General features: G+C 38.0%; 1 protein-coding gene across 5 annotated transcripts in view; it reads right to left on the bottom strand.

Moving 5' to 3' along the window:
- Positions 1-24,395, bottom strand: part of sec16a (SEC16 homolog A, endoplasmic reticulum export factor) — a 219,458-nt gene that overhangs the window by 143,927 nt on the left and 51,136 nt on the right. For 4 of the 5 annotated variants that reach the window (XM_039763857.1, XM_039763859.1, XM_039763860.1 and 1 more), the window contains 3 exons: positions 16,107-16,249; positions 12,364-12,431; positions 11,804-11,942 (listed from right to left, as the gene is read on the bottom strand). In XM_039763857.1, the coding sequence (XP_039619791.1) occupies positions 11,804-11,942; positions 12,364-12,431; positions 16,107-16,249 (350 nt within the window). The remainder of the gene's footprint in view (positions 1-11,803; positions 11,943-12,363; positions 12,432-16,106; positions 16,250-24,395) is intronic. The other variant, XM_039763858.1, reaches the window with a different exon arrangement.

Genomic DNA, 24,395 nt, shown 5'->3' with positions numbered 1-24,395 from the left:
ATGTCTATTATTTGATTCTGTAAGCCCACTAAAACCGTTTTAAATAAAAAAAAACATTTGCGATTTGGGGCAAATTTACGTGCGATTACATACGATTAATCAAGATTAATTCTTACACAGCCTCTAATTAATTGGATTAATTTTTTAATCGAGTCCCACCTAATATATATATATGTAGATATATATATGTAGATTTGTATATATATGTGTATATACAGTATATATGTAGATATGTATATGTTGTATATACAGTATGTATATATGTGTGTGTGTATATATACAGTATGTATATATATGTATGTGTGTATATGTATATATATATATATGTATAGATGTGTGTATATATATATATATATATATATATATATATACTAGCAGAATACCAGCTCAAGAAATGGAGAAGTAGTGTGTTAAAGAAGTTATGAAAAGAAAAGCAAACATTTTAAAAATAACGTAAGATGATTGTTAATGTAATTGTTTTGTCATTGATATGGGTGTTGTTGCTCTCTCTCTCTCTCTCTCTCTCTCTCTCTCTCTCTCTCTCTCTCTCTCTCTCTCTCTCTCTCTCTCTCTCTCTCTCTCTCTCTCTCTCTCTCTCTCTCTCTCTCTCTCTCTCTCTCTCTCTCTCTCTCTCTCTCTCTCTCTCTCTCTCTATATATATATATATATATATATATATATATATATATATATATATATATATATATATATATATATATATATATATATATATATATATATATATATATATATATATATATATATATTGGAGAAGTAAAAAGAAAAGGAAACATTTTAATAATAACGTAACATGATTGACAATGTAATTGTTTTGTCATTGTCATGAGTGTTATATATACACACACAGACACATATATAAACAAATATATATAAATATATATATATATATACATATATATATATCTATACACATATATATATATATATATATATATATATATATATATATATATATATATATATATATATATATATACATATACAAATCTACATATATATATCACATATATATATATTAGGTGGGACTCGATTAAAAAATTAATCCAATTAATTAGAGGCTGTGTAAGAATTAATCTTGATTAATCGTATGTAATCGACACGTAAATTTGCCCCAAATCGCAAATGTTTTTTTTTAATTTAAAAGTGTTTTAGTGGGCTTACAGAATCAAATAATAGACATGGACATGAATATTGTAAACTGAAGCTGTTTTAATTTCTGAAAAAAAGCCTTTAAACTGCATTTGAATTCAAAACAGAAACAAAAATATCATCCCTGGTTAAAATTGGGCAGACTTAAAAATAAAGTGGTAGTTTAAGTACTTTAAGTACATTTTCAGAATAGTATTGTCTTTAAATAATAATAACCAAAATTTCAACATAAAGTGCAGTTTTTCTTCTTAAAAAATAAGTCAGAAACATAAAAGGTAATTTGACCAACTTAATCTTTAAACTCTGAGTAACATTAGCCAAAATTATTTTGTACATTAGGCTAAAACAGTGTGATCATTGAACATTTTGTAATTAGATGTAATTTAGAATTACTAACGGTCACGGAAGTCCAATGATCCCCAGTAAGAGCCACAAAGTCCGCTTTCTGTAATGCATCTAATTTTGCTTGCTTTTCAGTGTGCACAAAACCATGCTTTTATCAAGGCTTGCTCGGAAGTCGAAATGATCAGTCGTAGGAACGCGCTTTATTCCGACTCTAACATTTTTGTAGCTGTGATGTGTGCATCAGTGTAATGGATGTACCAGGAAATCATGCATTGACAAAAGTTCCCGCTTGCTTGGAATTGAAAGTGTGATTAAATGCGTTATTTTTTTAACGCGTTATGGAGTACATGCATCGAAGCTTCTCAGCTGTGCTTGTGCTAATAAAGGGAAACATTTTAAAAATAACGTAACATGATTCTGCTAACCTAATATTTTTCATACGCCCCAAACCAAGGAGATGCTAAGGTAAAATGAATCGGTAGCGCAGCACATACTCAGTGCATCCCTCTCGGGAATCGAACCTCAATGTCGGCATTAGAGGCTTAAGACTCTACAATTAGCCACAGCGTGTGGCTTGTCTATGCGAGTATGTATTGTAGATCGGGTATATATATACATTTATATATATACCCGCGTATCGCAGTGGAGAAGTAGAAGTTATGAAAAAGGGAACATTTTAAAAATAACGTAACATGATTGTCAATATACAGTAATTGTTTTGTGAGTGTTATTGAATGTTGCTGTCATCAAGGATTTGATTATCATTATTTGTTTCAATCAGGGTCGATTTATTTGATGTGTTGTGTTCAAGTTACATTCCGTGTTTGTCAATCGCTGTAAAGATAAGAGGTTTCATTCATCGATTAGTTTCTTACTGCATCAATAAACAGCTCGCCTTCCTCTTTATCTGAGATGTGACAAACTGCATGCACGGGTTTTTTTTACACTGTCTTCCTTTAGCGGACATTCACTTTTTCCACCGTGTGCTTTGTTTCCGCAGTAGCTGCACTTATGAATATGATTGTATGTATCAGACGCTTCATATTTTTTTGCTGCCTTCTCAATTGTGTAATTCGGTTTTTGTTCAGCACTCTTTGGAACTGTTGCTTTTTGTCTGTGCACTGCGTCAGTTCACGTGAGCCGCTTGGTGTTCTTGCATCGAAGGTTCCCAGCTGTGCTGGTGCCATCTCGTGTAATGTCAGCTAAAACCCGCACTTAAAAGTTTCTCTCGCAGTTTCAATGAGTTTGTGCCAAACACCACCCTGACCATCTCATCTTCCTCTGCATAAGCACAGTCCTTCACACGTGAATATTTACCGGCAGTGTTTGTATTGGATTGCCGCTGATAGACGGCCTTATATGGGCAGGCACTAAATTACAAACGCTAGTGGCAGCCTGTCTATGAACTTAATTTAATATAAACTTACGGTTCACGCCGTGCTTTGTTTCCGCAGTAGCTGTACTTATGAATATGCTTGTATGCATCATTTGCTTCATAATGTTTTTCTGCCTTCTCAATTGTGAAATGGCGTTTTGTGCTCATCGCTGTTTGGAGTTCTTCCTTGTTCTCTATGTACTTACGTAGGAGGCGTGATGATGTCACACGAAACTCCCCCCCCACGGCCATCTCCAACTCAACTCTATTACATTATATGTAGAAAAATAGGTTCCAGTTATGACCCTTACGCGTAGAATTTCGAAATGAAACCTGCCCAACTTTTGTAAGTAAGCTGTAAGGAATGAGCCTGCCAAATTTCAGCCTTCCACCTACACGGAAAGTGAGTGAGTCAGTGAGGGCTTTGCCTTTTATTAGTATAGACATATATAGCTATACTGGGTATACAGTGGGGGCTGTGGGATGTCTTAAAATTTGACATTGTCGTTTCAAAACATCAACAATGTGCTATACCATCGCCTCCTCTGTGGGGTGGGGCTTGGGTGGAGAGATACTTGTGAATTACGAAAAATTAGCTGCTCTACCCACGTACCACAGAAAGCTTTTACACCGGGTGTTGAGGGAATAGTGTGTGGGTGTTTTAGCTCAGGACATGGAAGTTAAAGCTATGTTGTCTTAAAGATTGTTGCAACTCAGGACATACAGCAGTTTCGGTAATGGTACTATTATGATACAAAGGTGATTTAAAATTGATACAAATCACAATACCATACTGCCACAAAACTCTAAAGTTAGATCTGCCTCATCACTAAATGTATTTAAATGAATGTCTACCAACAGGAAACTAGAAGATAATTATTTTTACTTCAAAAACGACACCTTAAATTGCTCTCTTTCTACTATTTTCTGAACAAAAAAAAAAAACATAGCTTGCAATTCATCAAGGTTTGGCTATAGTGCATGTTTTGCCTCATTTTATCTTGCATACAAACGTCATGTCGCAAAAAAAAATACAACGCTGAGTGATGGTTGGCATTGTGAGCTTGTAATGTACAATGTGTATTTAGGACAACAATGGCACTTGCTTTTAAAAAAAATGTAAGGCAACCACCTTCTAAAGCTGGGTTTATACTTGATTTATGTTTTTGACAGAGAAACTAATTAGTCTAAATTAGGTCAATGTAGCATTTCAGTTAATTTCTGATAAAACGTTCTTGTGTATACAGTGCATCCGGAAAGTATTCACAGCACATCACTTTTTCCACATTTTTTTATGTTACAGCCTTATTCCAGAATGAATTAAATTCATTTTTTTCCCTCAGAATTCTACACACAACACCTCTTAATGACAATGTGAAAAACATTTACTTGATGTTTTTGCATATTTATTAAAAATAAAAAACTGAGAAATCACATGTACATAAGTATTAACAGCCTTTGCTCAATACTTTGTCGATGAACCTTTGGCAGCAATTACAGCCTCACATCTTTTTGAATATGATGCCACAAGCTTGGCACACCTATCCTTGGCCAGTTTCGCCCATTCCTCTTTGCAGCACCTCTCAGGCTCCATCAGGTTGGATGGGAAGTGTCTCCTTTGATATCTTGGCTGTGCTTAGGGTCGTTGTCCTGCTGAAAGATGAACCGTCACCCCAGTCTGAGGTCAAGAGTGCTCTGGAGCAGGTTTTCATCCAGGATGTCTCTGTACATTGCTGCAGTCATCTTTCCCTTTAACCTGACTAGTCTCCCAGTTCCTGCTGCTGAAAAACATCCCCACAGTATGATGCTGCCACCACCATGCTGTACTGTAGGGATGGTATTGGCCTGGTGATGAGTAGTGCCTAGTTTCCTCCAAACGTGACGCCTGGCATTCACACCAAAGAGTTCAATCTTTGTCTCATCAGACCAGAGAATTTTCTTTCTCATGGTCAGAGTCCTTCAGGTGCCTTTTGGCAAACTCCAGGCGGGCTGCCATGTGCCTTTTACTATGGAGTGGCTTCCGTCTGGCCACTCTACCATAAAGGCCTGATTGGTGGATTGCTGCAGAGATGGTTGTCCTTCTGGAAGGTTCTCCTCTCTCCACAGAGGACATCTGGAGCTCTGACAGAGTGACCATCGGGTTCTTGGTCACCTCCCTGACTAAGGCCCTTCTCTCCCAAACGCTCAGTTTAGATGGCCGGCCAGCTCTTGGAAGAGTCCTGGTGGTTTCGAACTTCTTCCACTTATGGATGATGGAGGCCACTGTGCTCATTGGGACCTTCAAAGCAGCAGAAATGTTTCTATAACCTTCCCCAGATTTGTGCCTCAAGACAATCCTCTCTCGGAGGTCTGCAGACAATTCCTTTGATTTCATGCTTGGTTTGTGCTCTGACATAAACTGTCAACTGTGGGACCTTATATAGACAGGTGTGTGCCTTTCCAAATCATGTCCTATCAACTGAATTTACCACAGGTAGACTCCAATTAAGCTGCAGAAACATCTCAAGGATGATCAGGGGAAACAGGATGAACCTGAGCTCAATTTTGAGCTTCATGGCAAAGGCTGTGAATACTTCTGTACATGTGCATTCTCTTTTTTATTTTTAATAAATTTGCAAAAATCTCACGTAAACATTTTTCACGTTGACATTATTGGGTGTTGTGTGTAGAATTCTAAGAAAAACATTAATTTAATCCATTTTGGAATAAGGCTGTAACATAACAAAATGTGGAAAAAGGAATGCGCTGTGAATACTTTCCGGATGCACTGCACATTGGGAACAAAGACCACACATCATCATGACATAATCCTTTAAAAGTCATCTATTTGCAAAAATATTCTCTTCCAAAATGCCAGTTGTATTTATACTGTGTGAGAAGAGTGGTGTGCAGTCATGTTTTAACAAAACTATAAAAATAAATGTTGCAGGTAAATGTTCCTCACATATAAAAATCTACGCTACCAGAAAGCATACCTGGACTACCAGGTTTCCAAAGGTGGTAGCCTAAGAGATTAATATATGCATTTACAATTTATCCATCCATGCAAGATGGGTAGTGAGCTACCTAAAAGAGCAATGTAAAGAGTAAGACACCAAGCACAGCAGCGTGGGTACGCCGATGTATGTATTTGTTTTACAAAGTGCTCTGTCATTTGATATGATTTGTATCCTTAAAAGATTTGTGCTCAAACTTACTTTAAATATGTCACAAAAATATGGCTATGATCCTGTTGACACCTCTAAATGACTACTGTAACCTCCTTACTGCAAATTCTATCCCAACAGGTCATGTCACAGTTGAGGAGAAATTGATTTGCATATCAACACTAATCCCTTTACAACTTTGAGGGAAGAGGGAACACACTGAACTAATGCTGTTTATGATAACAGTAAACAGTCTGTATGCTTCTCTAGTTCTAGCAAAATGTTTACTTGCTTTACTTCAAACAAGACCGTTATTTAGATTTTTTCATTTTTATACATGAACTCCATAAAGCAGCCTCAAATTTCATGTTATAACACACACTCACACAAAAAGGATTCAACCTTAGGTACTGTAAATAAAGGTTGAACTAGTAAGTCTAAAAGATTATCAAATTCTACTTTTAAAACATCAACAGAGTAACCAGATAATGCAATTTATCTGTGTCACATTGTTTGCAAATTTTCTTGAAGTAAGGGTGCTATACATATTTATATTCTTCAAAAAGGAAACTGATCAAATTGAAGATGAAACAGTGTTTGATGAAACATAACAGAAGCGCCTCTACCGAATCCCCTCCAGGTCAGGAAACTGCTAAAATATATATAAATGCATGGGATGTATTATTTATTTGTGCTTTATTCAATGTAATGTAATTGCATTAAAAAATGTGCTATAAAGATTGGAAGTTCATAGGAGCTCTCCAATTACATCTGCATAAGAAGAAAAGGCTTACATTTACAAGAGAATGTAAAATTATGATATATGTTGGACATATCTTAATAGGATCTGGTTTTAAAACAGTCTTGACAATTCCATTCAAAGCCTAAGAAAAATGGTACTCATGGAAATTTAGGAATCAATTAGAATGTTTTAAAACCTGGCTACACACATAATGAGAGTGACACAATTGCTGTTATAAATATATTGCCTACCATAAATTTCCATCCAAGTGTACACCTACATACTTGAAACTTAATTTATGAGTTCATTGGCTAATTTTCCACAGGAAACTGAGCCCCTCAGAAGTAAATGCATTTCTTCAACATTAACATATTGCTTTGTTTCCACCCATATATGCCATGCACAGATAATGTCACCGCTATTTTAACCCAAAAATTGCTATGACTGACAAAAAATGAGTAGCAATGGAGTTGTGAAAGGTGGTGTTTTATTTATATGCTGTTATTCTAGGAGGAAGCAGCAAAAGCTGTGAGAGTGTTGCCTATAATATTATTTATCTTGATTTTCAGAAAGCATTTCATAAGGTCCCACATGAGAGGTTGGGCATCAAAATAAAAGGTGGGAGTTCAGGATGTAGCACGTAGATAGGTGCTAGGAAACTTCAGAATTAGGTGTCACTGTAAAAGTGGTGGTCCCTCATGGGTCAGTGCTGGGGCTGCTACTATTAGTAATAGGAGAATACAGTGCTATGTAAAAGTTTGGATACCCCTCTGAAGTTGCCTGATTTGTTCTGTCTTAATAAGGGAAGATCACAGCAATATGCCATTTTTTATTAGAGAAATGTAGAGAAGGGGATGTTTATCAGACCAAATTTCTCAGTGTAGCATTATTGAGTTGTATGAAATAAAACAACCTGGAAAAAATGGGATGTGCAAAGGTTTGGGCACCCTTTTAATTGGATTAATTTGAAGACCTGTAGTCACTTAATGCTGACAGGTTGCAGCACAAAATTGCTTTGATTAGCTCATTAGACCTTAAACTACAAACACAGGTGCAACCAATCATGAAAACGGTTATTTAACATAGGTAATTGCTAGTTGAGCTTGTTCTTGGTTCTCTCTTAGACAGTGGCAACATGGGAACCAATAGGAACTCTCTACTGACCTAAAAACTAAGAATTTGTCGTTGTGAATTATGGGAACAGTTCAAGAAAGTATCACAAAGGTTTAGACTGTCTGTCTCCACAATCAGAAATATAGGTAGGAAATGGAAGGCCACAGGAACAGTCCTTGTGAAGGAAAGATGTGGTAGGCCAAGAAAGATATCTGAAAGGCACAGCCAAAGGCTTGTTCAAATGGTCACAGACAAACCACAGACCACCTCCTGAGAGCTATAAGAACATCTGGCGGATGATGATGTCACTGTACATCGTTTCACAGTCCAGCGCACTTTGCACCGGGCACAGCTCGGTGGAAGGGTGATATGCAAAAAGCCTTTTCTGAGTACAGTAATCCCTCCTTGATCGCGGGGGTTGTGTTCCAGAACCCCCCGCGATAGATGAAAATCCGCGAAGTAGAAACCATATGTTTGTATAGTTATTTTTATATATTTTAAGCCCTTATAAACTCTCCCACACATTATTAGAGCCCTCTAGACATGAAATAACACCCTTTAGTCAAAAGTTTAAACTGTGCTCCATGACAAGACAGAGATGACAGATCTTTCTCACAATTAAAAGAATGCAAATATATCTTCTTCTCTTCAGGAGCAGAGAATTTTAGAGAGAGAGAGCGCTCGCAAAGAAAAGCAAATAATCAAAAAATGAATACGTGTGCTTTTAAGTATTCCAAAGCACCGTAATAAAGCGGCATTTTTTAGAGGAGCGTCAGTATCTTCTAAGAAAACAGCCTCTGTGCAAACAGCCCCTCTGCTCACATCTCTGTCAGGCGTACAGAGCGTCAGAGAGAGAGAGCGCGAGACTAAAGCAAACAATCAAAAAATCAATAAGTGTGCTTTTGGAAGCACCGCGATAAAGCGGCATTTCTTAGAGGTGCGTCCGTATCCACTAGGCAAACAGCTTCTGTGCAAACAGCACCTCTGCTCACACCCCCTCCGTCAGGCGCAGAGAATGTCAGAGAGGGTGAGATAGAGGCAGAGACAAGCAAACAATCAAGCACCGCGTGGGAAGCATATCTTATAGCATTGAGGAGTTTTAGTTAATATGTAATACATGCTATGATTGGGTAGCTTCTAAGCCATCCGCCAATAGCGTCCCTTGTATGAAATCAACTGGGCAAACAAACTGAGGAAGCATGTACCATAAATTAAAAGACCCATTGTCCGCAGAAATCCGCGAACAGGCGAAAAATCCATGATATATATTTAGATATGCTTACATTTAAATTCCGCGATAGAGTGAAGCCGCGAAAGTCGAAGCGCGATATAGCGAGGGATTACTGTACTCACGACAAGAAAATTCACATGAGATATGCAAAAGCACATCTGGGAAAGCGGGAAAACATTTTGGGGAAAAAAAATACTATGGACAAATGAGACTAAGGTAGAGTTATTTGGTCACAACCAGAGGCGCTATGCATGGGGAAAAAAAACACACAGCATTCCAGGAGAAGAACCTGCTGCCTACTGTAAAATTTGGTGGAGGGTCCATCACGTTATGGGGCTGTGCTGACAGCACATATACTGGAAAGCTTGTTAAAGTTGAGGGCTGCATGAATTCCTCCCAGTATCAGCAGATTCTTGACAAGAATGTTCAAGAGTGAGTCATAAAGTTGATGTTACACTGGGGTTGGATTTTGCAGCATGATTATGATCCAAAGCATCATTCAAAATCTACCAAGGAATTTATGCAGAGGCACAAGCACATTCTTCTAGAATGGCCATGCCAGTCCCCAGACTAGAACATCATTAAAAATGTATGGATTGATTTGAAGAAGGCTGTCCACGCTTGGAAGCTATCAAATGTGACAGAACAGTAGGCATTTTATATGGAAAACCTGACTGAACTAGAGGCATTTTCTATGGAAGAGTGGTCCAAAATACCACCAGCCAGAATTCAGGGACTTCTCAGTGGTTATAGGAGGAGTCTACAGGCTGGTATTTGAACAAAAGGAGGCTCTACTAAATATTGATGGGATTATTCATTTGGGCCGCCCAAATTTATGCACCTGCCTATTTTTGTTTAAATGCACATTAAATTGGTTCTGTTGGTCCAATTTCACTACTGAAATGTTGCTGTTTCCTTAAGGTATAAAGCATGTTAGAATGAACTTGTTGCCTCAAAAGCTCAGCAAGTTATAAGTGATTTTATCAGAGGTGCTCAAACGTTTAAATAGCACTCTGTATGTGTATGTATACTGTATATTTATACACAGACAGGCAGACACACACAGAGTACAAGGTGTGATCAAAAAGTACAGTGAATGTTGATGCAGAGCACCATCCAAGAGCAACGCAAAACAATTCAATGCAGGTTCTGACATGTCCATCCTAGAGCCTAGTTTGTGAGCCATTGTTGAGTTCAAGTGTGTTTTCCAAGTTTGTCATTAATAATGGATATCAAGCAACACATTAACATGAAATTTTGTTTCAAACTGAAAAAAGCTTAGGAAACCCATCAGTTGTTAAAATTGGTTTATGGTGACACTACACTGACAATTAAGACTGTTTACAAGTGATTAGATCAATTTCGTAATGGATCTGATTCAGCTGAAGACAAGAAAAGATCAGGACATCCAATATCAATAACCGAGAAAAATGCTGAAATGGTTTCATTCTTCATAAATGCTGAAATGGTTTCATTCTTCATCATGACAATGCTCCTTGTCACACAGCCCTTCTAGTACGACAATTTCTGTCGAATAAAACATTAGGCTGTGTCCGCATCCACCTCATTTGCCGGATCTGGCACCATGCGACTTCTGGCTGTTCCCTAAATTGAAAATGACCATGAAACGCAAAAGATTTAAATCCATTGAAGACATCCAGGCAGCCATGACAGCCCAACTAAATACACTCTTGAAAGACAACTTCCAGAACTGCTTCAAAAAGTGGCAGGAGCATTGGGATAAGTGCATTTGAATGGAGGAGAGTATTTTGAGGGTAACTAGTAACTTCTTTTCTAAAACATTCACAGTATTTTTTAAATACACCTCGTATATAAATGAAATTGATAGGAATATAAACGAGAAGCTGGTTAAATTTGTTGATGGTATTAAACTAGGGGGAGTGGTAAAATTTCTAGAATGCATTCTTACAGAGGGATTTTGACAGCTTGGGCAGATAAAATTTAAGGTGAGTAACTAAGATATTACAAGTAGGAAGTAAAAATGTTAGAACTGAAAACAAAATGGGTGGTATGAAACTTGAAAATACTGCTTATCAGAAACTCTCTCATCAACGTCCAGGTAGTGATCAGAAGCCAAGTTTTAAATGCATTACCGAGATCTCACCTGGACTTCTTCATGCAGGTTTGGTCTACAGGATATACAAAATACATAGCAGCACTAAAGAAACAGCTCAGAGAAGAGCAACTAGGTTGACTAAATGACTTCAGGGTATGAGTTATGAGGAAAGATTAAAGCAATTAAACCTTTTAATTTTAAGCAAATGGAGCTTAAGTGGTGACAGGACTGAAATGTTTAATATTATGAAAAAAAATGCCACAGTGGATCGAAGGCTGTTGCTTTAAAATGAGTTAAAAAAAAAGAACACCAGGGTAGAGTTGAAAACTTGTTAATGCTAAATTTGTACAACAGTTACAAGTTTTTTACTCCCCCACAGAGAACTAGTAGACTGTAGGACTCTAGTCACATTGAATACTCAATTTTATTTTGGAGGTATTACAAGGATAGCTTTATTAGGCTGATTGACCTGTTCTTATTAAAATATTTCTAATGTTCTAATAAGTATAAACTGAGCTTCAAAAAAAAAAAAAATGCAAATCAATCTAATCAATGAAAGAATCATTAAGAAAAATGGGCTTTTTGATAAAGAAAACAAAAATACCTGGGGTAATGCTGGCTGTAATATGGATCCCTGCGTCTGTAAGCTTCTAGATCATAGTACCAATAACGTGGATCATAATATTCATGATATCGAGGATCATAGGCAGCTGGATCATATCGGGGATCCCAAAGGCTAGGATCTAGGATAGGTTGGAACACATTTTAATTAAAATAACATGAAATAAAAACCTCTCTATATACCTGTCTTTAAATTATACTGTGCGTCATAACTTTAACATTAAATTGGCTGAGGTCAATATGTCTTGGTGACTCTTGCATAAGCAAAATTAACATTTGGAATAAAATAAATGATTACTCAAGACAGGATTGGACTTCAATTATAAAAATACCAAACAACTTATAAAGTGAAACAAAAAATAACCAGTTCTTGTAACAAATATCTAACGATTTACTCCATCAATAATAATTTAGCAAAAGCATGTTAGAAAGTTAATTAATTTGCACGTAACTTAAGAAATTATGATTGTTCTGTAAAAAAATTTAAGAAAAGCTAGCAAATTATATCAATCTTGTTGATGAAAACCAAGATGTTTACAGTACCTCCATAGTAGTAATCAAAGGCACTGGGAGCTCCTCTTTGGTAGTAATCTTCAGAATGACCTTGTCTGCTACATAAGACAGAAGTGAACTTTAAGCAGGTAATTATTATACATAATACTTTGAAAAACATGCACTTAACAGTGGCAGACAACAGTTCTGAATCCCCTTGAAAGTTATTGTAATTTTTGTGCATTACAAAAGATTTGTACACATTTATCCATTCAGCATTTTAGTGTGCGCTCTTATGTTGTAACAATACATTTCTAAAGTCAAAATAACAATTTTTTGTACATAGATAAATGAAGAAGAAAAACTCAAAAGTTAGTGATTACATCTGTATTCAAGCCCTACACATTAATACTTTGTCGAGAACACTTTTGCTGTAATAACAGCAATAATATACTTAAATTTTTAGGGTTAAGAATATACCAGTTTTGCACATTATTCAGGAGTGATTCTTTGGCCAAATGGGGGAGGCAGCTTGATGAAGGAGGTCTCCAGGACTCTAAACAAATCCAAATCATATTATGTGATATCAACTACTGTTAAATTCTACTCCGTACTTCTAAAATTTTTATTTTTATACTGTATTGAGGATTTGTTCTGTTCTGTGTATTGTACTGTATTGTATTAAAACCCCCTTCTTTTTGACACCCACTGCATGCCCAACCTACCTGGAAAGGGGACTCTCTTTGAATTTGCCTTTCCCAAGGTTTCTTCCATTTTCTCCTTACATGGGTTTTTTGGGAGTTTTTTCTTGTCTTCTTAGAGAGTCAAGGCTGGGGGGCTGTCAAGAGGCAGGGCCTGTTAAAGCCCATTGCAGCAATTCTTGTGTGATTTTGGGCTATACAAAAAAATGAATTGTATTGTATTGTATTCTTCCCAATTCTTCTTGACAGAATTTATAGAGATCTTATAGGCAGATAGGATGGCGTCTCTGGGCAAAAGTTTTCAAATAGTGCCACAGGGTTAAGATCAGAGCTTTAACTTGGCCATTCCAAAACATTTACCTTTCTCTTTTTGAGAAATTTCAGTGTCACTTTGGCCTTATGCTTCTCATAAGCAGTAGGTTCATATCAGACTGTAACAGATTCTCCAGCAATATTGTGAAATATTTGTGTCCATTCATTGCCTCTTCAACTCTGACAAGATTGCTACACCACCATATTTCACCAAAGGTATGGTGATTCTTGAGGCATAGGCAGAGTTAGTTTTACATCACATATACTGTACCTCTTTGAAGTCTGGCAAAAATTTTTTGTCTCATCTGAACATAAAACCTTCGCCCACATCTTAATTGGGTCTTTTTCATGCTTTTTACATGCTTTTATGTGGACCTTCTTAAGTAATGGCTTCTTTCTTGCTACCCTCCCATAGAGGCCTGTTTTATAGAGAACTCTTGAAATTGTGGACCCATGGTCCTTCACTCCAGTTTCAGCCAAAGATCACAGCAGACTTCTGACAGTGACAGTTGGATTTTTAGCCTCTCTTACCAGTTGGTGTCTTGCTCTGATGTTTAGTTTTAAGGGACAGCCTGTTCTAGTAAGAGTCTGGTTTCTGTGATGAACCTTCCACTTTTTGCTGATTGATCCAACAGTGCTTAACGGGACATTCAAACTCTTAGTTATTGAAATGCAAGGTAGGAAATAACTACAAAACATAATGGTTTCTTACATCAGCAGAATGTTCCTTTATATTCTTTTTTTTGCAGTGATTGTCCAACAAAGGCTATTTTCTTTACAAAGGATGATTATTAAATCCAGAGAGATATAAAGAACTCACAAGTAGTACCTAATTATGTTTAATAATCATCAAGTGACTGTCACCTTTGTGTTTATGATTAATTTGTCATTTGTATAAGCTTGGAGCGTCCAAACCACAGAGGTTTAAATACTTATGCAAACACTAACCTTTGCATTTTTTTCTTCACTTACAGTCATGGCTGAAATTATCGGCACCCCTGGAATTTTTCCAGAAAATGCATCATCTCTCCCAGAAAATTGTTGCAATTACAAATGTTTTTGTATACACGTTTATTTTCTTTATGTGCATTGGAACAACACACAAAACAGAGAAAAAAAGCCAAATCTGACATTTCACACAAAACTCAAAAACTGGGCTGGACAAAATTATTGGCACCCTAATCTTAATATTTGGTTGCACGCACTTTGGAAAAAATAACTGAACTTAAGCACTTCCTATAACCAACAACATGCTTGGTACACCTCTCAACTGGAATTTCCGACCACTCTTATTTTGCAAACTGCTCAAGGTCTCTAAGATTTGAAAGGTGCCTTATCCCAACAGCAATTTTGAGATCTCTCCATAAGTGTTCAATCGGATTTAGTTCCAGAATCATTGCTGGCCACTTCAGAACTCTCCAGCTCTTTCTCTTCAACCATTTCTGGGTGCTTTTAGAGGTATGTTTGGGGTCATTGTCCTGCCGGAACACCCATGATCTCTGATGCAGACCCAGCTTTCTGACACTGTGCCCTATATTGCACCCCAATATCTTTTGGTAGTCTTCAGATTTCATGATGCCTTGCACACAGTCAAGGCATCCAGTGCCAGAGGCAGCAAAACATCCCCAAAACATCTTAGAACCTCCGCCATGTTTGACTGTAGGTACTGTGTTCTTTTCTTCATAGGCCTCATTTCGTTTTCTATAAACAGTAAAATGATGAGGTTTACCAAAAAGCTCTACCTTGGTCTCATCTGTCCACAAGATGTTCGCCCAGAAAGATTTTGGCTTCCTCAAGTACGTTTTGGCAAACGTCAGTCTGGCTTTTTTATGTTGGTGTCAGAAGTGGGGTTCTCCTGCCATAGCGTTTCATTTCGTTCAGATGTTGACAGATAGTTCGAGCTGACACTGTTGCACCCTGAGTCTGCAGAACAGCTTAAATATGTTTTGAAGTTGTTTGGGGCTGTTTATCCACCATTCAGACTATCCTTCGTTGCAGTCTTTCATCAATTTTTCTCTTCTGTCCACATCCAGGGAGATTAGCTACAGTGTCATGTGTTGTGAACTTTTTGATTATGCTGCGTACAGTGGACAAAGGAACATGAAGATCTCTGGAGATGGACTTGTAGCCTTGAGATTGTTGATATTTTTCCACAATTTTTGTTCTCAAGTCCTCAGACAATTCTGTGCTCTTCTTTCTGTTGTTCATGCTTAGTGTGGCACACTCAGACGCACAACAGAAAGGTTGAGTCAACTTTTTTCTATTTTAACTGACTTCAGGTGTGATTGCTATATTGCCAGCACCTGTTTCTTGCCACAGGCGAGTTCAAATGAGCACCATATCCTTGAAATAAAACGATTTACCCACAATTTTGAAAAAGTGGCAATAATTTTGTCTAGCCCATTTTTGGAGTTCTGTGTGAGATGATGTCAGATTTGGCTTTTTTTCTGTTTTTTTGTGTTGTTCCAATGCACATAAAGGAAATAAACATGTGTATACCAAAACATTTGTAATTGCAACAACTTTCTGGGAGAAATGGTGCATTTTCTGGGAAAATTCCAGGGTTGCCGATAATGTTGGCCATGACTATAAATATCTACAGAAAATGGTTTATTTTGACTTTGGAAATACATTGTTACAGCGTTAATTAAAAATACCAACTGATTAAATATGTGTACAAATCTTTTGTCATGCAGAAAAGTAGGACTTTCACGAGGAATGAATACTTTTGCACTTATAGGCTCTCTTCCCAAAAAACTGCAGCAATAAAGTAAAACTCACCGTGAAGGAGGTCTGTCTGAATACTGACTGCCTCGAGAGCAGGGCCGCTCTGGTTGTTCAGGGTATGGATGTCTTTCAGTTTCCCGAGTTGGATTGTAGCTTTCATACTGGCCAATTCGGTCATACCTTCTGTACTGTTCCTCCTTGTCAAAAAGAAACAATTGATCAATTAAACAGTCAATGAAGGCAATGACAGCAGTACTGGTTGCTAGGCAGGGACCAAATGTGGACAGGATAATGACTTGTCACCGAGCACACTAACCACACTGATTCATGATGTGTTAGGAAAGCAGCCCTGACCACCACACCCAAACCATATATACTTTTTAGATAACGATACATACACATATTAATTATATACAAGGTAACATTTTATATTTGTTAGATACACTAGATGCATATCAATAGATAAAAAACCCTGTAGATATAACTCATTGTACTACATATAGTACCCCACATCACAGTACAATTTGCACAATCAAATGTATTTCATATCGAACAAACACTTGTTGGAATGAATTACCCAATATGTAAAGATATGGAAATACCTCATATCAAAAGTAGGATGATTCCTTAACACTATATAGAACCCAATAATTCAAAACAAATAAAAAGACAATAATTATTATGGAATTATTATTGAGTGTTAAATATGGGATATTGTGAAGAATAACATAACCTCCTATACAGTACTCATTCATATTTAAATAAACCAATACACTCATGATACAACACATTACCAATCCCAGAGCAAAATTAAATCATTCTAGTTATAAAGATGTAGCCTTACACAATATAATAATTACAAAAAAAAAAAACAGGGTTGCGACAAATAATACATCTCTTGCCCTAGGATGAAGTGTCCCAATGTACAATTCATGACCATTGAGGTATAAGAAGATACTATGGGCATCAGCACCAAATCAATTCAGTAAACCATGGTTGCTGCAAACTATGGTCTTCGGGGACAATCATGTTGATGATGATTGTATAAAAGAACTTCTACACAAGGGTATTTCCGTGTTGTCTCCTGTATATGTGCAGAGGCTACAGACCTATAAATACCTGGGAGTGCAGCTGGATGATAAATTGGACTGGACTGCCAATACTGATGCTTGTAAGAAAGGTCAGAGCCGACTATACTTTCTTAAAAGGTTGGCGTCCTTCAACATCTGCAATAAGATGCTGCAGATGTTCTACCAGACGGTTGTTGCAAGTGCCCTCTTCTATGCGGTGGTGTGCTGGGGAGGCAGCATAAAGATGAAAGACATCTCACGCCTGGACAAACTTGTTAAGAAGGCAGGCTCTATTGTAGGAGTAAAGTTGGACAGTTTAAAATCTGTGGCAGAGCGACGGGCATTAAGCAAACTCCTGTCAATCATGAAGAATCCACTGAACAGTGTCATTTCCAGGAAAAGGAGTAGCTTCAGTGACAGACTTTTGTCACTGTCTTGCTCCACTGACAGACTGAGGAGATCGTTCCTCCCCCACACTATGCAACTCTTCAATTCCACCCGGGGGAGTAAATGCTAACATTACTCAAAGTTATTGTCTGCTTTAACATGCATTTTTATTACTATTTAATATTGTTTTTTGTATCAGTATACTGCTGCTGGATTATGTGAATTTCCCCTTAGGATTAATAAAGTATCTGTGGATTATGTGAATTTCCCCTTGGGATTAATAAAGTATCTATCTATCTATCTATCTATCTATAAGGTGGGGCTGTTTTTATTTCTGGGTTTCAGAGACCAGGACATGTATGTAATTTCAAAAAGAAGAAGAATATATCGCAGGACTCAAAAATTAATTTGCTTTTAATGACTTGATTTTAACTTTCTTCTGGTCAAATTCAGCAAAGGTGGAGGGACATGTCACTTTCTACCATTTGTTTACTTAAAACTGTCTTCCTAAATGTGACCTAGGGCCACATATATAATGCTTTGCGCAGAACTGACACTAAAACATGGTGTATGGACAAAACCAGAAATGTGCTTACACACAAAAAAAATTCAGATGCATAAAAATGTGTGCAAGCAAATTTCTATTCACTTTCCCTTTATAAATTCCAATCACTATGAGTTTTTATGCATATGCATGAGCCTACAACCACACCTCAGCTCCTCCCAGAATTCTGCATATTTGAATATGCAAATCAATATAAATAGCCCCATCCGTTTAGTATTTTGCAAATGTGAAATTGACGTCCTGCTCATTTAAGGTGGAGGCAAGAGAAGTGGTCAGATATGAAAGCCGATATGAAAAGGCAAGTCGCCACACATCCGAGCCTCAACACTGAGCTGCCAACAGCAAGCTGCTGCAAGTATTAGTGAGAAACTGACAACTAGCATTCGACTAGTGGGTGAGGAGGAGTTTAAATTTTTTTCCCCTTACCATTATCCATACTGGAGTAAATAATTTAGATATTTAAAAAGATAAACAAGCAGGAAGCAGATATGGAATTATTGTTTACTAGCAAAATACCCACGCTTTGCAGCGGAGAAGTAGTGTGTTAAATAAGTTATGAAAAGGAAAAGGAAACATTTTAAAAATAACGTAACATGATTGTCAATGTAATTGTTTTGTGACTATTATGAGTGTTGCTGTCATCAAGGATTTGATTATCATTATTTCTTTCAATCAGGTTCGTATTTGGAGGATGTGTTGTGTTCAAGTTACATTCGGTGTTTGTCTAGTCTTATCCCTGACCATCTCATCTTTGTTCTCAATCGTTGTAAAGATAACAGGTTTCATTCATCGAAGTGATTACTACCTAAATCGGTACTCGTGAATCTAAGATGTTTAACAGGCATTCTCGGTATTAAGTTGTGGATTTGTCTGCGAATATTTAGCGGCAGCGTGTCTTTGAATGTAATTTAAACTTAAGCTTTACACCTTGCTTTCCTATTGATATGTCTACAAAGGCTTGTTCAGCGTCAGAGGGTTGTTCCTTTCCTACTGCATCAATAAACAGCTCGTCTTCCCCTTTATCTGAGACATCACACACTGCATGCATGGGTTTACCTTTCCCAGTCCTGCAAAGTCAGTTTACGTGAGACGCTCGGAGTACATGCATCGAAGGTTCTCAGCTGTGCTTGTGCTATCTCGTGCGATCTTGCGATGTCCACAGCTTTATTTAATGTTAGCTCAGACCCGGCACTTAAAAGTTTCTCTCGCACTTTTGCCAAGTTTGTGCCAACTATTCTATCCCTGACCATCTCACCTTTGTTTGCATAAGCACAGTCCTTCACCAGCAATTTTAACTCCGTTACAGCAATTTTAACTCCGTTACAAAGTGATCAAAAGTCTCGTTTATACCCTGCGTCTTCTCATTAAACTTGTATCTCGCAAATATCGTATTCGTCATAGGCATGACAAACGCCAGCGGCAGCGTGTCTATGAACTTAATTTAATCTTAAGGTTTACACCGTGCTTTGTTTCCGCAGTAGCTGCACTTATGAATATGCTTGTATGCGTCACTCGTTTCACATTCTTTTGCTGCCTTCTCAATTGTGTAATGCGTTTTTTTGTTCAGCACTCTTTGGAGCTCTTGCTTGTTCTCTACATACTGCGTTCACAGTCAGTTCTCGTGAGCCGCTCGGAGTACATGCATCGAAGGTTCTCAGCTATGCTTGTGCGATCTTGCGATGTCCATGGCTTTATTTAATGTTAACTAAGACCCGGCACTGGGCTGCATACATGCATACATGCATACATACATAATTAGGTTCCAGTTATGACCGTTTCGCGTAGAATTTCGAAATGAAACCTGCCTAACTTTTGTAAGTAAGCCTGAGCCTGCCAAATTTCAGCCTTCTACCTACACGGGAAGTTGGAAAATTAGTGATGAGTCAGTGAGGGCTTTGCCTTTTATTAGAATTGATACTGTTTCAGACAATATTACAAAGGTGGACCCCTGTGCCGGGGACACGACTCCAGGCAGTGATCGTTCCACTCTAAATCTTCACATGCAGGCTGCACACACACCCCTGCCTCACAAACCACTGGGCGACCATCTGGCTGTGTGCTGATGGACGCTATTCTGGAGTCACAAAATGCAATAGTGGATGCTGTAACAGATGCAGAGAAAGGAATTAAGAACATAAATGCAGTACTATCTGATACTGGCCACAAATAAAATGAAGTGGTTAAAAAAAATGCATCTGAATTACCTGTTTTTAAATTTTTCCAATTATATTTAAATAAAGTTGTAATACTGTCCGATTTGGCTGATCAACTGGTGTGTCATTTTCAGGTTCATCATACCAAATCTCTTCAGGTACGGGCAAGCCACAATTGTGTGCCACATTATACATCACTCTATATGCTTGCACAATGCTACACATTTTCTGTGGACTACAGAGCAGCACTGCATGTCCTGTCCAGGCAGCGCCAATGGTCCTTAAGCTACCCAATAATATGTCCTAGCATTGCCCGAGCCTGACAGTAGAGGTCATTATAACGTCATTTTTGTTTCAGTTAATGGGTTGGCAAGCAGGTTGAGAAGCCACCTCTTCAGCAGGGTACCCGTTGCAACCTAAGTAATCATGTTATATAGCTACATTATACAAATAACTTACAATTTTGACCAAAGAGGTAATATTAAATGTCTTATTTTACTGAGAAGCATCACACAAAACATCATTTTCAAGTTTGTTTCCTACACTACCAGAAGGTGGGCAAAGGAACAGGTAGAGCACAATTCCTCAAAGTCTGCCTTTGTAAACCCGACCTCAGTTCAATTCACAACTCCAAGAGAATAGCTGTTGGAAACCAGAATAGATTTAGAAGCCAGTCATCATCATGGAACAAGAAATCAGTCTGATCTCTAAATTCATGGACTCTTCTAATTCCTACATTTGCAATGTTTTCTTAACAACGCTAAAGTCTCCATGGTAGTTGGAATAGTTTGGCCATTCTGTGCACCATTATAATGCTACATAATGATTGCAATCAGGTGCCTTAAATTTGTAAAAAAAATATTTAATTAATTTTGGTGTATTCAATAAGGTGTGTATCATGGATGTGAATCTAAAAAAAGGAAAGGGCAATCATAAAGAAACAGTAGCACTGCTTTGACGCTGGGTGCCACCCGTTTACAAAACCCAGCACAAAAGTGTGCACAAATGGTTTGAAGCTGTCGTAAAAATGTGCATAGCTTTATGCAAAGTTTAATTTTTTTTCATCTCAATGTGAGCCTGTAAATGGGCACATGCAACATTTTGTGCATACGCACCATTTTATACTTGACATCACTAATCTCAAAGATAATTCCCAAACATGCAAAGAAGAAGCAAATGATTATTGCTCAATTTAATATACTTGTAAAACCAGGAATAAACTTGATGAATAGCATTGTACTGCAGGCTAATTATGAAATGAACAATGAAAGGGAGAAAAAAATTTAAACCAACCATCTATTCATTTTCAAATCCATAGCTGCAGGAGGCTATGCTGGCAACCTTAAGTACAAGGCATGAACTAGTCCTGAATGGGAAGGCCAAATTCACACACCATATCTATACTCTTTCACATGAGGTCTGTTTAGATTTTCCTATAATCCTAATATGCAAGTCTTCGACCTATTAAAGGGACACCAAGGAGAAAAATCCACACATGAAGGATGAGAATCTGCAGGCTGGGGCATGATTCAGAAACAATTGTACCACATTGCCCTTGTACTCATTGTTACCAGCAACATATTGCAAACATGGAAAATGAAGTACAGTAATCCCTCGCTACTTCGCGGTTCACTTTTCGTAGATTCACGACTTCGTGGGTTTTTAAATATAGTAGTAGTATTTCCTAGTCTAAGAACAACAAAACAAGTTCAATGACTAAGTGCGTTGTAACACGGGCTATGACTGGTACATGGGAGGGAGACGACAAATCACAGCTTCCCGCTTTCTAATCGGGCCCGTGATTGGTGCTTTGACTGATGCCCAGATCCCACAGTACCTCCCCTTGTCTCTCTGTCGTGGCCATTTCGCTTCAAGCTTTCTCACCGAGCGGTTTACTTTACACTGTACTGTGTGTGATTTTTTGTGGTTTCTTTTGTGTTGAACTTCACTTCAATTTTCACCCCCTGCAATGGCTCCCAAACGTGCTCCTTCTTCCAAGGCTGGTGCTGAGCCTAAACGCCTACGAAGAATGATGAAGATCGCTGAGAAGGTGAAACTTCTGGATATGTTGAAGGAAGGGAGAACGTTCACGGCTGTGGCTGCAGACTGGCTAAGGATTTGCAAGAGCAGTCACAGGAATGGGACGACGATATGGTTCAATCAGTCCAATTTTGCAACAAGGTCGACGACGTCATGATCGCCTACAAGCTGCTCTTCGACCGGAAAAAGAAGCAGCGGCAGCAACTGCCGATCACAATGTTTTTGCAGCCTCGCAAAAAAGAGCCAGTTCCTACTACTACTATGGATACACCTTCAGAAACCATGGAAGAGGTGCCCCAGGAAATGGCACCGCCGTCTGAAGAGATGTAAAATACAGTCATCAGCAGCGCAGTAAAAGTCATTACCTTCATCGTCATCATTTTTACTGCACAGCATATTCATCACAATCATCACGTCATATATAGGTATGTGTACTTCCCTATACAGTAACTGTAAACTTATCTACCGATTTCATATTGCTTAACAGTTGTCCCTGTTATTAATAGAGTAAAGGGGGGGTTGTAAACAGTATAGGGAGGGTTTAAAATCGCCCAAATACACGTTAAATAATTAAAGAAATATGGTGTCCCTACTTCGCGGAAATTCGGTTATTGCGGCTGGCCTTGGAACCTATCTCCCGCGATAAACGAGGGATTACTGTACACCCTCAAAATAAGGCCCTTTAAAATATAAATAAAGTACAGTGATCCCTTGCTGTATCGCGCTTTGACTTTCGCGGTTTTGCTCGATCGCGGATTTTATATGTAAGCATATGTAAATGTATATTATGGATTTTTCGCTGATTCGCGGATTTCTGCGGACAATGGGTCTTTTAATTTATGGTACATGCTTCCTCAGTTTGTTTGCCCAGTTGATTTCATACAAGGGACGCTATTGGCGGATGGCTTAGAAGCTACCCAATCAGAGCACGTATTACATATTAACTAAAACTCCTCAATGCCATAAGATATGCCTCCTGCACGGTGCTCGATTGTTTGCTTGTCTCTGCCTCTATCTCACCCTCTATGACATTCTCTGCGCCTGACGGAGGGGGTGTGAGCAGAGGTGCTGCTTGCACAGAAGCTGTTTGCCTAGTGGATACGGACGCTCCTCTAAGAAATGCCGCTTTATCGAGGTGCGTCCAAAAGCAAACTTATTGATTTTTTGATTGTTTGCTTTAATCTCGCTCTCTCTCTCTGACGCGTTCTCTGCGCTTGACGGAGGAGATGTGAGCAGAGGGCTTTTGCACAGAGGCTGTTTGCTTAGAAGATACGGACGCTCCTGTAAAAAATGCTGAAAGGCTACCTTCGCATTGATCCCTTCATTGCCGCTGCTTTATCGCTGGTGCTTGCATACTTAAAAGCGCAACAGCCCTATTGATTTTTCATTGTTTACTTTACTCTGACATTCTCCGCTCCTTACGAGCACTTTGAAGAGGAAGATATGTTTGCATTCTTTTAATTGTGAGAAAGAACTGTCATCTCTGTTCTTGTCATGGAGCACAGATTAAACTTTTGACTAAAGGGTGTTATTTCATGTCTAGAGGGCTCTAATAATGTTAAAAACGTATTTAGAAGGTCGTAAACAGGTTTTCTATGCTCTAACTGCGAAAATATTAGATTTCTAAATAAAGAATCCTACTTCGTGGAAATTCATTTATCTGTCTGGAGCGGATTAACCGCGATAAACAAGGGTTTACTGTATAACTGTGCGGAGAATATTTATAAACAGTGTGGGAGAGTTTCTAAGGGCTTAAAATATATAAAAATAATCATACAAACATATGGTTTCTACTTCGCAGATTTTCACCTATCGCGGGGGGTTCTGGAACGCAACCCCTGCGATCGAGGAGGGATTACAGTAGTATAAAAACAAGTGGTCAGTATTAACAAAACAAATATTCACATCAGATTGCTACATTTTTTGTACTTTGAGTTTTCTCCTAGATACTCCAAAAGGATTCAGTAAGTATGTACGTTCCACATACAAAAAATACTATAAAAACACACTGATCAGCCCCAACATTAAACCACTGTCAGGTGAAGTGAATAATTTTGATTATCCTGTAACAATGGCAACTTGTCAAGGGATGGGATATATTAGGCTACAAATGAACAGTCATTCCTTG

The sequence above is a fragment of the Polypterus senegalus genome, chromosome 9 (genome assembly GCF_016835505.1).
Source record: "Polypterus senegalus isolate Bchr_013 chromosome 9, ASM1683550v1, whole genome shotgun sequence".
NCBI lineage: Eukaryota > Metazoa > Chordata > Cladistia > Polypteriformes > Polypteridae > Polypterus > Polypterus senegalus.
The sequence above is the reverse complement of the archived record's forward strand: the minus strand, read 5'-3'. Positions and strand labels throughout refer to the sequence as shown.